The sequence below is a fragment of the Brachyistius frenatus genome, unplaced genomic scaffold (genome assembly GCF_029030835.1).
Source record: "Brachyistius frenatus isolate BFR_SWC_R1_liver_20210118 unplaced genomic scaffold, ASM2903083v1 Contig_58, whole genome shotgun sequence".
Classification (NCBI taxonomy): Eukaryota; Metazoa; Chordata; class Actinopteri; family Embiotocidae; genus Brachyistius; species Brachyistius frenatus.
Window position 1 is genome coordinate 1,557,420 of NW_027210657.1, and position 17,013 is coordinate 1,574,432.

At 38.8% G+C, this 17,013-nt stretch overlaps 1 protein-coding gene across 2 annotated transcripts; it reads left to right on the forward strand.

The window, feature by feature from the left end:
* Positions 1-5,712: 5,712 nt before the first annotated feature.
* On the forward strand, positions 5,713-8,284 carry mibp2 (muscle-specific beta 1 integrin binding protein 2). Of its 2 annotated transcripts, XM_069705689.1 has the most exons (8): positions 5,713-5,979; positions 6,590-6,680; positions 6,915-6,963; positions 7,175-7,367; positions 7,455-7,526; positions 7,615-7,721; positions 7,828-7,918; positions 8,006-8,284. In XM_069705689.1, exons 1-7 carry the CDS (start codon positions 5,954-5,956, stop codon positions 7,911-7,913), a joined length of 624 nt encoding a protein of 207 aa, XP_069561790.1. In that variant the 5' UTR covers positions 5,713-5,953; the 3' UTR covers positions 7,914-7,918; positions 8,006-8,284. The 2 variants fall into 2 exon arrangements, with proteins under 2 accessions (XP_069561790.1, XP_069561791.1); XM_069705690.1 differs by lacking the exons at positions 5,713-5,979; positions 6,915-6,963.
* Positions 8,285-17,013: the final 8,729 nt, after the last annotated feature.

The window sequence follows — 17,013 nt, forward strand, 5'->3', positions numbered from 1 at the left end:
TATTCTGTAAAAGAGTTGTGAGAGTAAAGCTCTTCATAAAGGGTTTTCACAAAGGTTTTCATATAATCAGGTCTGGTTGATTTGTTGTATTGTGTGTAATTCAGAGATCGTTTATGTAGAATGAGTACAGGTGGTTGTAAAAGGAAACATTATCTATCTTCTGGTACAATTTCACTTTAGTTTAGCATGGATTGATTGATTGGATGTTTGATCATTTTCTTTTTTTGTGCTGCAGCAGATACACCAATTTGGTTTCTGTATTTAAAACTATTACCATATTGGATGATGTTAGATGTTTATTTCTTTGCTTTGAAGTATTTTCCAGTTCCTGTTGCTGTCTGATGATTTTTCCTCATGTGACTGTTTTTGTCTTTGTCACCACGATGACTTATGAAGTTCCTGGAAATTCTTTTGTCTCCAGAAAGGATGACCAAATTGTTTTCTTTTGTTTTCAAATCAGAGTGTTAAAATGTGATGATGTATTAAAACGCCCTCTACAAAGCAGCGGAAGATTGTATGAAAACTTGGGTCGGGGGAAGAAGCAGAAATATAATTCAGACAAAAAATTTCAAATTCTCCAACGATCTCTAAGTCCATCCATATATTGTTAGACTGCTTTGCAGCTCCTTCAAACTATAAGACAAATTTAAAGAGCTCATTTGAGAGACAAATAACCTGAAGTCTCCAGCAATAATTATTTATTACAATGGAAACATCTCTTACTTTATGTTCCTAGCAATATTTGGTTAAATTGTTTAAATTAGAAATGCTGCAGCTCTGAACTTGTTCAATGTGTTTCCTGCAAGAAGCTTATCACCCTTTTTTAATTTGTTGATTTGATTCTTTAAGCATGATTTCAGATCCTTTGCAACCTTGTTTGCTTGTGTCTTAAATCTGTTTTGGGTAAAACAAATATGTATGCGTAACCGGACTGTATTTGACATATAAAATGTAACGATGGAAGAAAGGGACAAAAGTCTGAAGAGATAAAGAGAGATTGTGTGTTTGTTTGTGTATGCGTGTGCCTGGGACGGTCGTCAATCACCTCGAATGAACTTACAACATACACGGACAGACACTAACATGTAAACATGAGGTTCACGCGAGTTCAACCGTGTCCAAGTATTTTAAGGTCATTCCTTTTAAATGTTATTTTCTGTCACATGCGCAAGACATGTGACAGAAAATAACATTTCTCAGTTCAATTGTAACAACCAGAGACAAAAAAAAAGCTTCAGAGATTTGACTTTTTTTATTTTTTTTTTTTTTTTAATTCCTCTACTTTTACCATCAAACCACATCTTAAACTCATCTGTTTACATCGTCAAGTCTCAACCCCACTCTCTTTAAAATGGATGAAGCACGGGGCAATGAAAGTAACACCCCAACTTTGCTGCACAAAGTTAAAAGACAGAACATAAACCAAAAGGAAAATTAAGAATATGAAAAAATAATTTTAAAACTGTGAACATTCATCAGCTATCTTGATTCTGAGATGCTGTGTAGATCTTGGTGAAAATACTTAGTATATAAGCTGAACAAATCTCTGGGTAAGTTTGTGAAAGCATCGAATGTTGAAGGTGTAATAAATGCAATAACATGCTATTTTTGTTTGCACTAATAAGTGTTCAGAATTACTATGTCATTGCAATCATTCAGCTTTTTTGGACAGTAAAACATTTTTGACTCATTATCAAAAGAAAAATGTGTCAACATCCGATAACAATTTGTGTTTGTATTGAGACATGGCAGCAATGACATTATGTTTTTTGTTTTTTTGTCATGCAGAAACTGATCGTCTTTTGTTTGGAACGGAGCCCTGACATGAAGCATATAACAGGATCAAAACCTCTCCAGCAGATGGCAGTCAGATGTTTGGACGCTTTCAGTCCACAATTAAAGAACACAATGTGCAATATCAATCAAACTGCTTCAACTCTCACTTACCTTACAATCTTTACTAAGTGAACAGTTATGTAATGTTCTTTACGCCTTGATTTAACATGATGCATGACGGCCAGACTGGATCGTGGAGAAAATCTGTCATTTATGGAAACACAATCAGATTAAACATGAAGAATGCAGGGTGACACCAATGTGACATCCAAGACTTTAGATGAAACGGGGGGAAAACAGGATCTCTCAGGTTTGTGAGGCATTCGATATGTGGGACAGAGTAATGTTTGCTCTGTTGCTGAATCAGCATCTCACATCTTGTCAAGATTTTCATGGCAGGATACACGGTGACAAAGTCTTTCACCTGCAAAACCTCTCACGGCTGACTGCTCGCTGCACTTCGGTTCTCGGAATCGCAGTCTTGTGTAAGTCACGTTAAAGTACAGACTGTCCAAATAGCAGCATTAGCAGTAAGGAAGTTTCATGTTAACACATGTCAATATTATGTAACTATATTATTAAATAATGTCTGGTGGTGTCTTTCTAAAGGAAGGAGACTCATGCTCTGACCGCCACACCCATGTCTGAAAGAGTATTCATGTGACTGGATGTACTTGTATGGATATTTATTAGACACTTAATACATACTATTTAAGTAGCTTTAAGGTTATTAACTTCCTGGTTCTCTTTATTAAATTCAAGTTTTTACATTGAAGGAAATCAAATACAAGCATTAATGTAGGGCCTCTTCCTCTTTTGATTACTGACTTTCATTTTTGTATGCGAGCACAACTTTCTCTGTCAGGAACGCACACACTGTATTCCTTTATGAACAAGTCATCAAATAGAAATGTTCGAAATGAGTTGCGGATGGTTTTATACAAATTTCACCAACATTCAGTCTCACATATTTGTTATTTTTGGAAACATTGGAAGCTGCACAAGAATTGGACCCTTTTTTTCTGTGGGTTTTCACAGTTATTAAGTGCAGGGATTAAGTTTGTGGTGACCAAGCAGTTGTTTCAGGCTGAAGGCAAAGGTTGAAGCAAACTGCCAGCTTCGCTCACGTAGATCATCAGGTTACAGATAAACCAAAAACACAGGTGGCAGGCTAAAAGGCAAACATTTTGGGAAAAAAAAAAATCCTACGAGAGGAGAGTAATAAACTGGAAAGCAATGCACTTACAATGTAAAACAAAGACTTGCAACCATCTAAGTATTGAAAGGGTATGAAGCAGAGCTGTGTCCACAGAGGGCTGATGAGATAATGAGACACAGGTGAACACAAAAACTGGCAGGAAAAAACAGACACAAGAGATCAGTGATTTCAAAGTAATATAGGAAGCACAATAAACTGAAAGGCAGAGAACAGTGACATGCCGTTTGTTAGTCAAGTTATAACTGCAAAAAATAAAAAAGCCCAGGTAGTGTAATTTACAGCTCTATAGAAATGTGTATAAATGTCTCCATTGAGAAACAAAATAAAAGCTTGTAATAAAATCAAAAAGGCTGCCAAACATTCATAATAAATGTTTGGGGTTTGTTCACTTCAGAGCAGTATTCAATACTTTTGCTCCATCTTGCATGATAAATGATGTTCAGAGTGTTGTTGTTGTTTTTTTCCCAAAAAACACAAGTATTGTGGTGACTCAATGTGCTTACTCCGACAGCCACAGATACCAGTTTACCTTCAGACTGATCTTGATATAAAGTTATTGATAACACTATCCAGGAATATGTAAGTAAAGTAATCATAACTCAATATTAGCTGCAATTAATAACACCGGCGGAATCCATTCAGATGCAAAATGAGCACTTTTACTTTTAATGCTTGATGAACAGTTTGATAGTTATATATCCATACTTAGAAATATAGATGTATCCAAACATTTTAAGGCTTAACATATTGTGGTATAAAGTATACTTTTACCAAAGTACCTTTACTTCTTTCACCACTGATTACAGCATGCAATGCATCAATGCATCAGGACATCAATGCATCAAGGCATCAATGCATCCTGATGTATCTGATATAAGAGTTGATTGTATATAGTACAACAACTGAATACCACAACATTAAAGTAGTCCTTTTGGCTAAAACTACTTCGGCACGTCCAAACTTTGTCAAGTCACTATTGTTTTTTTCAGTCAAATCGGAAGGGATTATATTCTGTGACTTTCTGTGGCGCTATGTGCACAAAGCAGCCAGTGCATGCGCACAATTATCCAATCAAGAGCATTAACAAAAATGGAGATTTTTGTCACTGGGGATTTGTTTCTTTACCAAATTATTGCGTGAAAAGCATGATTAGGCCTATGGGATTAAGCTGTCACATTTTCACGGTAATGATATTTCCATTTTATCACATGCTAGTCGAATGAGAAGGCTACCTATTGTTCCAGTACACGGTCGAGCTTGAGGCTCCCTTTGATCCTGTTAAACATTCATCAGATTTAATGTTTGAATGTAAAAGCTTTTGTGCTGTGTATTATTGTAGACGTAAAGAAATTCAGGAAAATCTGAGTCTCATGGCTCCAAATTGGCAGAATGCAGCTGAGTCAAACTATGAATAGAAACCTTACAAGCTGAACTGAATTCCACACTTGGCGACTTCCTCTTCATATTTGAGGTTCTCGAGGGTGTAAACCCCAACATAGGCGATATTTTGGTGCAACCTCAGGAAACTGTGTCACGGTGTCGGTATGGAAATGTCTAAACAAAACAGAGAGGTCAACTGCAGGCTGGTGAAATGAACACCACAGTAATGTCAGTGTGTCAAGAGATGCTATCATTTGTGTCTCTGAGTCAGATACTGGTATGAACCGTTTTCTAATGCAGCAAGGACATATATGATGTGTATTATGAGTATCGCTATTAACATTGCTGATTGTTCTACATCTTTATTTTATATTCTATCTCATGATTATAAAGGTCTTTCCCATGCAAGTCCCAGGTGGCTTAAGGACATACGCGTGTGTGAGTAGTGAGGTATTCTAGGACATGAAGTTTGTACAACAGTGGCCACGTTTTGATCCGGCAGCCAATTCTGTCTGGGAATGTTGCTTCCTTTTACTACATGTCCCGTTGTGATGCCATAATATCATGTAAAAAAACAAAAGGACAAAAACGATCAAAAACCATGATGAGTCCCACATGTTGCCCCTCAGTATCAACAGTCTTTCTGCCACATTTTAAAGGTGATGTTAATGTTGATTATCATGGTGGTCCGATAAAAAGGGAATAATTTAGTGGAAAATGTTCATATGACTTGTGGCTGATGTAGCTGTGTTGTCATGGTGTAAAGTTGAATAAGTGGAGAAGTTTACCTCAGCTTTGACTCTTCCACTACTGGTTGGCAAATGCAATGCATCAAAAATATTTTTGAAATATGTCCCATTTTGCTTGATAAAGAATAGAAAATGCTCTATTCCCCCTCCCCCCCCTACTTCTGCTGCCACAAATCACTCACTATATAAAAGTTTGTTAAAATTCAGTATTGGAAGGTACAAATAAGTAATACATATCAATATTTCAGTTGAAACTGGGCTTAATACTGATAAATAGTGATTAAAAACACTCAAAAGAGCCAAATACGAGGAACTGTAAAATTGCATTTCTTTTTTTAAATTTAATCTATTTATTTTTTAATTTATAGGGTTAAAAAGTTACATCATGACTTTAGGTTAAGCAGGGAGAGGAAGGGGACGGGGCTGCGGCTGCGGTAACGCTCGCTTACTGGTTGACCTTGGTGTGTCAGCCAGCTGGCGGTGTTTAAATAGCCAATCACGACGCTTCCTCTTCAGTATGTGTGGAAGCTGCAGCACGCTGAGGTCCTCTTTCTGGGAAAGACCGCGTCCGAGTGACAGCTCGTCTCTGCGCTAACCTTACCCACTCAAATCAAGTGCCATGGAGGAATCAAGTAGTTGACGTTTCCTGCTGCAACCTTTCTCTTTTTAAGCTTTCTTCCCGTCTGATCACCGTGCTCCCGACCCGGTTTATTGACGTTTTGACTTTTTGGTTTTTTTTTTTCTCCACGAGCTCCGACCATCTGAAATCATGAAGTACATCATCGGCATCGGCGGGTGAGTTCCTCGGGATGAATGGCTCCGGAAGCTGAGCTAAGATACCCGGAAAACCTAACTACGAGCCCCCCAAAGCCTGGCACACGTGGGGAGAGCGGTCAAGGCATATGCGAAATTGTTGCTTCCCTTGTTTTTTTTTTTTTTTTTTGCTATACCGCTGTTGTAAATTTTCCGTAATACACATGTCATTGTCCATCCACCAGGTTCTGTAAACACGAACTAGTCATCTGTGGTTATTTATAAATAAAAGCTGTCAGTTACGAGCGTGTAATAGAGATTAGTAAACCCACCAGTTGACCCACCCTGTTTTTTATACAGTGGTGATATTCAATTCGAAAATCCATCAAATTATAATTTTTTTTATTTTTTATTAAAGTGTAAACATTTCCTCTGGTGGGGGGTTGTGTATTCTTTCAAGTGGTTTTTTTTTTTTTGTGATCAATGGTAAAAAAAAAAGTGTAATGTGTGCATTTTGTAATGCTGCACAAACACTCCAGATAAAATACATATCTGTGCTGGTCTGCTCTATAATCTTGTGAGTTTGACACATTTCTGTGCGGGTTGCTTCATCCACCATTAATTTCCTCTTTAACGGCTTTGTTTCATGCAGCGTAACCAACGGAGGGAAAACAACCCTCACCAACCGGTTGATCAAGAACCTGCCCAACTGCTGTGTGGTACATCAGGATGACTTCTTCAAGGTGCGCGGCATACACACACACACACACACACACGCCTCCCTTTTGTTTAATTTTTGGATTTAGTTAACGGAAAGTATTGCTCTTAGTAACTAACGCAAGTCGGTGGGGTGTTACGCTTTGCCACTTGTGTTATAGCCACAGTTATGACCTAGTGTGTAACAACACTGTCAGAGCCTTCCAGAGTATAGCTCTAGTGGAATGTACCTGGGTACATCTTATCAATGTATGTTTCAGCCCCAAGATCAGATTGAAGTTGGTGAAGATGGCTTTAAGCAGTACGATGGTAAGCCTGGGTTTTTATGAAAGGGTTGGTGGTGTGTGTATGTATGTGTGTCTGTTTGTTTCTGTTTTGTGTGTTTGCTGCAGCTGTAACGGCGTGGTTGATTCTGTAATCTGCATGCAAAATAGACAAAATTGGACTCTGAACACGTTTCTCAGTTGCTCTTTGCAATTTTCTTTACGCTTCTCTTTCTTCTTCCGTCCCTCCCGCCCAGTCATCACTGCTCTGGACATGGACGCCATGATGAGTACGATCTACGCATGGCTGGAGAACCCGGTGAAGTTTGAGAAGTCTCATGGCGTCAATAACACCCTGGACACTGATATCGTCCCAAAGTCTGACCACCAGGAGGAGGAGGAGAAGACTCACATCCTTATTGTGGAGGGCTTCCTGCTTTACACCTACGGGTAAGAACTTGTAATTAACATCTCGGTTAAGTAATGTTCTCAATGTAAAAAAAATAAATGACACTAATAGTTCTTCTACCAATGCAGACCTTTGATCGACGTGCTGAACCAACGTTACTTTATTTCCATCCCATATGAAGAATGCAAAAAGAGGAGGTGGTAAGTGTTCAGACGCTGTTCTTCCCTGATGTTTGTTGTGCAGTCTGCTGTCTTGCTGCGTGATGTAATTGGTTCTGTGTCTCTGAAGCTCCAGGAACTACACGGTGCCAGACCCTCCCGGCCTGTTCGACGGCCACGTCTGGCCCATGTATCTGAAACACAAGAACATCATGGAGACATCATGTGTTGATGTTTGTAAGTTTGTTTCTTTTGTTTCTTTTTTTTTTCCACACACACTTCCTCACTGTCATATCAAACAATCGAAGCGGATCATGCTGATTAACTGTGTTTGCAATTACAGTGCAGCTAGATGGAACCAAGTCAAAGGAACAACTGTTCAACTTTGTCTATGGCGACATCCTGAACAACTTCCAAAAGTCTGTCTAACAAAGGTACCAACATAATCTCATTGTACTGTTATTAAATCTTGTGATCTTTTTGTTAAATGTTTGTTACTGATTGTTTTTCCTGTCTTGCAGGTCACCTGATCGGCTAAAAGAAGCATATACATGTACCCTGCAAGCAGAAGACCGCCTTGCCTTAAGTTTCAACCTGGCAGCTCATTTAGCTGACTGCTACGACCTTTTGTTTTTTTGGTATTTTGTAAATGTTCAACTGGCAGCATAAAATGCTGGCATGATTTTATATCAACCATATTTATTGCTTTGGTAAAGCTTACATTCAAAAGAGAGCTGATGGATTTGTTCACAGGATGGTTGCACTCAGTTGCCCATGTCAATAAATGATCCTCCTGAAAACTGTGCTTTTGTGATTACTCGAGGGAGATGATGCTTCCTCTCCAGCAGTTACACGAAAGATATCTCGTGAAGTCCCCATTTGTAAATTGTAGGTTTCAATATAAATACAGTCCCCCCCCCCTTTCCAACTCTTGGAGCCTTGGTAGCTGCCAAGTTCAGCACGGCGAGCAGACAGCTTTCACTATCTTGCTCCCAGACAACAGTTGGTGTGAGTGATAAGTGGAATCACAAGGTTGAACCTTGTGACCATAAATTTTGAGGACAACACTTATCTAAATTCAGACACCCATGCGCCTGTTTCCTCAGAAGTGTTTCATGCAGAATAAACTACCTAAAGGGTCATTTTTACAGGACAGGCTTTATGTAACGCAAATCAGTAAGTAGAAAATACATAATTTACAGAATAGTATAACTGGCTTTACAGTGACATAATAGACCATAAAGTATATAAGTAATTAAAAAAATTATAATTTTTTTTAAATGGGTGTCCCACAACATTAAAAGCCTGGTATTCATTGGTTTGGGTACGTGATCGCTGTAAACAGTGCCAGACTGCAGAGTTTCTGGGTGATTGCATCACTGGATGCAAACAGACCATCACTTGCTTGAAATGGAACAAATATGGTTGTTAAATTCCTGCATTAATCCCATTAATTTAATGAGGCTCTTAACGCCAGTTATTTTTGTGTAAATCCAAGATACAGTTCTTGTAATTTTGTGGAATTAATACATGAAACACACCCAAAGAAATAAAAAAGAAACCTCTAGCAGAACACAATTTAAAGTGGCGTACTAAAACCTGAACCACAAGACAATAACAAAAACACAATTTAGCGTTAACTGAGTTTTGACCAGTATTTAGATATTTATACAAATGACGAGCTGCTTAAGAACACAGATAGCTATGTTTATATTAAAGGATTTAAAATTTCATATACTTTAATGTACTCTTTTATTATGATTAAAGATTCAAAGTAAAATCCTATTTTGCCATCTGTTAGCAGTCCTGTTAAAAAGAAGAAAACAAGATCACAGTGAAAGAAATAACACGTTTGCATCCTTGCCATAGGATTTTTTTTTTTTTTTTTTTTTTTTGCAAAGGACATTTAGAAAGTTTTGTAATGCTTTGAAACACTAGAAAGAGGTGCTGTGTCATATCTTTGCTTGTAAGATTATGCGAAAAAAGGTTTTAAAATAAAAAACACAAATCTTTACCAGGCTCTGAATTGCCACTATAATTCATTACATCTATATATAACTGTTGTGCATATATAGACAGAGCATTACTTATTATTACGGCTGATGAGACATAGGTTTACCATCCACAGAAGTCTGGAGCTACCTGAGTCATAGGTGTGCCAGGCCCCTCTGAGAGAGTGAAATCGGTTTCACTGTTATTTCCTCAGTCTGCTGTAAAAGCATACATTATGTAATGCAACTATAAGCATGTTTGGAAGTCGGTCAGGGGTGTATGTATGCCAGAAAAAAAAAAAAAAACTCTTGGCCTGCATGTGAGAAGTTGTTTTTTTCCCCCCTTTTTATGCCTCTGCAGACAGGTTCATTCTGCTGTATGAACAGTTATAGTTACTGTTTAAAAGACCCCTTTCAATATGATATAGATTTATTTTAGTACAAAAAAAACCATCAGCGTATGCAATGATGACGATTATTCACCAACTTTTTAAACTTATATTTTTAGATGTAGTACTAGGTTTTTCCATTTAGCAGTCACTGTTTCCGACTGCTCCATGTGTCACTGCAGTAAAACAAACTTCAGATGTTGATATTGCACGGCATGCAGTGAAGTCCGACATACAGAGAGCACGTGTTGTATTATTCACTGAGGAAAAATCAGCTCTTATGTGTTTCTCCGGTTCCAGACAGACTGCATGCTTAGTGACATCTCAAAGTCTCAAAGACACACAGTGAACATCTGTCTTAGAACATCTGTATATTGCATGTTTTTAATGCAACGGCATCGAATCCTGGGAGAAATATTAGGCTTTCAAACCCGTGTGCTTTCATCATTGTTTATTATGTTTTATTGTAATATATGGATGTTGGTGACCTGAAATGACTTCTCAGTATTTACTCCACCCATTTGTGTTTTTAATACATTGCAACATACCTGCTCTGTATCCTCACAGATTAATGTTCAGTCTGCCTCTACTACTATTTGTTTTGTACTGTGATTATTCAGTAGTTGCCTCTAAAACACAGCCACAAGCTAAACAAAATACAATTTATTTAGCATTAAACTCCAGAATAATAACCTTTGCTTGCTTTCATTAGATATAACTTCACTTTATAGACTGTTATATGAGTTGAGTGTGAATAGTTCAGACAAGTACATTGGGGGGGAGGGGAGGGGGAGCGTGTGTGTGTGGGGGGATGGGGGGGAGAGATCTTATTACAATCTTACCCATCTTGGGAATTTCCAGCAGCCTACTTTAGTTTCAAGCAGGACAAACACCAACATACTTCAGTCCTTCTATTTACAATATAATTCTTTAGTTTGAACCAAGTATTTTTTTTAAGACAGGGAGTTTTACTTTGTGGTCATTTTTGCAGTGATATTAAAAATTTAATGTTTGCTCTGACGCAGGTACTGTGTGTGCTCCCTCATACGGATCCACATTTTAACAGCAGTTCACAACATGCTTAACTCTGATGCCAAAAATCATTTTGAGCTGGTGTTAATATTCTCAAAGCGCAGCGAATTCATTTTAAAATGGGTGTTACTTCAAAAACTCTGCGAGCTATAGTCAGTTTATATTCAAATGTGAAATGAACAGTTATATAACTCCCTCCAGCTGCTGCTGGCAAGGCCTGCCAGGAAAGAAAGAAAGTGTTTCAAATCTGCACTCCGGTACAGCTGCATGTTTTACTAGCTTCTACGTCTGCATTACTTTACTTTTCAGTGGCTTTCTTGGCTTTATGCAGCAATTTGATTGGCTAGTCAGGGACTGCTCAACATGTTAAAGGTAAAAACTGGTTAAAAACCATCATTTTTCAGTAAAGTGGGTCCATTGTTCATTTCATTTCATAGCAGCTGACACTTTTCCATTCATCCCAAGCTGTATTTATTTATTTTTTATCTTATTTTATTTGTTTTTAAGTAAATAGTCTGTGTGTGTGTGTGTGTGTGTGTGTGTGTGTGCGTGCGTGCGTGCGTGCGTGTGTGTGTGTGTGTGTGTGTGTGTGTGTGTGTGTGTGTGTATTTATTCATTGCTCTTATTTATTTGTATTTTTTTTAATAATAATTTGTATCTATCCTATTTTATGTTATGTTAGGTTAGGTTAGGTAGTTACTTTATTAATCCCAGAGGGAATTTTTTTTCCGCTACAGCAGCATACAGGAAGCAATAGATAATAATAAATGTATACATATTTGTAAATTTTGTCATATTGTGTGCACCTTTTTTGTGGTTTTATGCCGCTGTGACGACTAAATTTCCCCACTGTGGGATTAATTACATCTAAATATAAAATCTAATCTAATCTAGCCGATGCATTGTGAACTCCTTAAATAATAGAAAAGCTCTGTGGTGATAGAAGACATCTTCCTCTGACACCCATACAGCCTCCAGACTACAACAAACCCTACAGTTTTCTGAAACCACACTAACCACCACTCTAAGGGTTATGAGGGTTGCAGTACTGGATTTTACTGGATCTTGTTTGTGTATTTACAAGTTTGCCTGCTTCTCTGTCTGCATGGGTGTATGAGCGTCTGCATCCCATCTCTTCCCCTGTGTCCTCACCTCTTACCACAGTGTGTCCAAACGGCAGAGGAAGAGACAGTCTGCTGTGGTCGGCTCAAATAGAGCACATAAACAATCCTATAAATCCTCCCCTTCAGACCTCTAACTCCATACAGTTAAGGTTTGGATTATCACATCTCAACCTCAAGCAGGTCAGACAGGACACGGTCGTGCGGCTGCAAACCGTCCTGGCAGCAGAGTGGACTGCTGCTCTCTGAAAACAATTTCTTTGTCTCACTCACAACTTTGCAATTCATCCTTTCACGTATTTCCAACCAACAGAAAAACAACGTGCACGCTCATTTAATCAAATCATCCTTTCCCTCCACCACAACTACACATGCTCTTCAAAGCCTCCCCTTCAGCCTACGACTTGTTTCTATATTTATCACTTTTACTGCAGTCTTTGAGGAGCCCATGAAACCAGCCATCCGTGCCATAAACCCTTGAGTGATAATTGGGGTTGTTGTAAGGACTTGTTTTGAAAATGCATAGCAGTGAGCTTGGCCGGGTTGACGTTGCACCTGTAGGGGCTGAAGTGAAAACACCTACTGTGGTTCACCCACTCTGTCTGTGTTTACGCTGAGGGGAGCTAGACTTGGGAGAAATTATACCACAGTGCAGACACAACAAGACACTCAGTAACCCATACATGGCATCAAATTGTACACACCGCACCGCTGTTGCTGCAGCACATAGATGATAGTAGACGTATTTAGATCGAAGGATTTAATTAGAATGCTTTTAAAGTTTTTACTAAAATAAAGTTACGAAAGCAAAATAGCCCTTTTCGAAGCTTTAACAAAGGCTGCATTTGGTCTTTGTTATTGAATTATTACAACATTTACACATACTAATTTAAACTTAAAACCAAATCTTTACTTTATTGCCTATTTTTTTTTTACATTTTAATATCTCTTTTGGATTTTGACAATTCAACAAAAACACAGTAAACAAATATAATCTTGCCATCTTTCTTTGAGAGGGACCTTGCATCAACATCTTTATTCTAGTTCAGTGGTGTCAGACTTTAATGTCCCGTATCCCTAAATTAATTTAATCAAATTCTATTTTATTTACTCTCATGTTTGTTTTTCTTGCATGACATTTTATAAGCTGGTCATCAATCCATCTATCATCTATAGCTGCTTTATCCTGTACAGGGTCACAGGGGGCCTGGGTACACCTTGGGACAGGTTGCCAATCCATCACCAGGCCAACACAGAGAGACAGACCACCATTCACCCTCACATTCACACCTGCGGGCAGTTTAGAATCAACCATTAACCTAACATGCATGACTTTGGTTGGTGGGAGGAAGCCGGAGTAACTGGAGAAAACCTATGGAGGCACAGGAAACTCTAAATTGATCATATGTTTTTTATATGACATCCTCATTTGTTAAACAACTGCAACCTATAACTGTCAGCTAAATGCTGTCGGCCAGGAAGTAACATCTCCCTGTGAAATATAGTGGAGTGGCATCATAGCATAAAAACAATTAAGAAAAACACACAAAAAAATTTGCTAGGATATTTGGTTCCTTTTCATCAATGTTTTGAGTTGAAACAAATTTAAAATGGGAAATTGTTGTTTTGGAAAGATGTGGTGGTTACATAGTAAACTGTTTTCCTAAATTTCAAATGTGTCCCATCTGTTGAGTCACAGAAACCTAATTGCTCATGCTCTCCATGTCCACTTAACCAGACTTGCGTATGTAGAGTTATATAAGACCCGGTTGACCTCATCCACTGTCACTTTGGTCAAAAACACCAGGGAGAGATATGTTTTCCAGAACCGTCGGTGCAGCTCTTCACATGGTGCTCAGCGTGCATAAATATTACCACACCGCTGAAATGGTAAAACCTGAGGGGAAATAATAATATGATGCAAACGGGCCCAGTGTGGGCCCGAGGACCATATCCTGTTGTGGTGGGTCTGGGAGAGGCTTGGTGCTGCCAGTCTGAATCCAACCACAGCCTCCCACCCCTCAGCCATCTGAATCACTGTTTACTTAGACAGGAGGGCCGCCTCGCTACAACATCATCTGCTGCTGCTCCACGTCTGGTACTTGCCTGTGGCTTTGGTGAGGGCGGGTTTGTGTTTTCCCTGACGGCCAAGTTTCTAAAAGCAGAGGCAAGTTAAAACCAAATGCTTGGAGGCAACAGGGCCCAGCCTCGGAAACTGCTGCTTCTCAGAGCTGTCTACCTCTGAAGCCTCGCACGCCCCCTCCTTCTGCAGGAACACAGCCCTGTTCAAAGTAGTAATTGATTAAGAGCAGATCCTGTCAGAGATTCAGCTGGTGAAATATTACTACACCACAGTATCAAAACAAAAACACTGGAGTAAAAGTTATTTTAAAGTGGATTACTGAATGAAAATAGAAACTTTAACATACAACTGAAAGTTCATGAAAAAGCCTGCTGTTGTCTGATTGTGAATTTGTTTACGAATGAGTGCTCACTTTCACTTTTAAAGGTATTTTATTCACTTGTTTTGTTTTTTCCCCCATGGTTGAAGATCGAAGGGCCACCCTAAACCTTTCATCGGCAGAACTCGATGTGCTCCCACATTTCATATATGAATTTGAATTGCCTAAAATCACCTAAATCCAGAAATGAAATGGGATTTGCACATGTCATGTTCATTTTATGGTGAAGGAAATACATGAAATAAGTGCCAGATGAACCAAAAGTACAGATAATTCTGAAGTGATTATATCATATTTTATAAATATCCTTTACTCTTTTGGACTTTTTGCTGACCCAATTTTAGTACGGTTGCAAAAGACATTCATAGACTGAGCCACTATATTTAGACATGCACGGAAAAAACAGAAAAACAACAACCAAAGTCAAAGTACTGAAAACTACATTCGAAGTCTGTGTGGTTTCTGCTTCACATCCATCAGTAAGGAGTCAGGTTGCCCCTCTCCCTGACCCGGGACCCCTCCGTGGCAACACTGGGGTGCAGTTTCCGCTCCAAGAAGGATTGGGCGGGGGTGGACTGAGCCACGTTGGTTTTGACCGAGTTTCCTGCTGTAGTAGTGAGTATAAAATTAGAGTTTTATGTGAAAAGGAAGGGGGTGGGACAGACACGTGGTGGTGTTGGGATAGAGAGGAATGTAACCTAATTTTCTGTCAACAAACTCCTGTTTGTATGGCTGGTATGTGACAATGGTATATGAAACGTATGTGGAAGGAGACCATGTTTGTTGACAGGCTAGTGTTGACCAAATTTTAGACTATTTAAAGTTTATGTGGGCACCGGGGAGTCCGACTTGGAAACAACTAGGACATGAGTCAGTAAACAAGATGAGTCCTGCTGTTCTCCTCTTTTGGCTTGTTACTTACAATCTGCTGCATTCACCTGGCAGCAAGTGTGGTCAGGTAGGATCAGGTAGGTAGCATAGAGTGAGGGTAGTAAAGGACTTGTTTACATCCTACATATTCACTTGTGTGTGATACATGAAGGACAGAGACTCTGCAGATCTTCACAAAAATTTAAGATTAAGCAGAGATGTAACGTGGGTGAACTCACTAATTTGATCATCCTCTCTGCTTGTATCTGTGCTGGTAAATTATATCAGCTGGTGCAGAAATCTGCATAAACTCAGTCCTCCTACAGCACATTTGGCCATCACGGAGCCAGATATGGTCAAATGAACTGGTCTTTGCTGACATCTGGTGGACTAAGATGCTCTTTACAGTTCATATACAGCAGCCAGCCATCAAACATGTGGGACTAAAATGAGGAACACCGTGTAGACTGTGTTATAGGCATGAAGCCGTGACTCTTTCACACACCTATTTTCATAATTTAAAGGTCCCGTACGTTAAACTTCCCCTGTGTTGTATTTGCAGTCTTGATATCCAGCAGAAAATATTTTTGTGGTTCAAAGTATCAAAAAACATCTCTATAGTTTTACATCTCGTCACTTAAGCTTTTCTCTGGATCTCTACCAACAACACGCTGATTTTTATTAATGATATTAATAATCCTCTCTCCTGATTGGCTGACTCCTCTCTGGGCCCACACTCAGGTCAAACCCAGCTTTTCTTTGGTTTTATAGCTTGCCAACTCCACAATAGAAGGACCGCTTGGTGTTTTCTTCCAGATAAAAGGTTGGACAGTGGGCCATGCTTAAAATAGGCACACAACATAAGCACGAGTTTGTGACATCACAAACTTATGAAAGTCCAAATGGCACGGTTGCTCAATAGGGGCTGCATGCATTTCCTGGTAAAGTGAGCGTTTTGACACTTTTACATTTTTTTTTACATCGCAACTGGACCTTCTGTATAACTAATAAAAGACATGTCAATCAAAATTTCTACAATATGGGACCTTTAAATGAGTGAAAAGTGATTCATACTCATCCCCACACAGTGTAAACTTAGAAACCAGAAAGAACTAAATGTGTCCATTTACTACAAACCATTTTGTGTTGCTTTTTTTTTTAATTAATTGTACAAACAGTGCAGTTCCAGGCATAACTAGTGCATAGAAGCATCTCTAAAGGTCTGTTAGAGAAATTTACAGATGATGTGGGCAAAGTTTGGTACGTATTATCATCCACTGTCATTTATTATCATTACATTATCTGGACCCCAGAAATGCAGCTAAATTTAGTGCAGAACTATTTGCTTTTAAACAACATTCAACACTAACAGGCCGTGAAGCCCAGCAAAGACATATATTAATACTTTTTCTTTAACAAAAGACAGCAAATGCATTGACTCTCCCTGGCTATTGATGTGTGATGGCTGAAAAAGAGTCGTGGGGAAATTTCTGCCGTTTTCAGGGAAGTGCACAAATTTGTGTCATCAAAGGTTGATAGTGGGAAGTACCAGCATTTCATGATTTAGTCCATGTCTTTGGTTTGTGGCGATATTGGCAATATCACATAGGTTCATACCAGAGGTTTTGCAGGTTTCAGCCCATTTACACACATACACTTTCTGC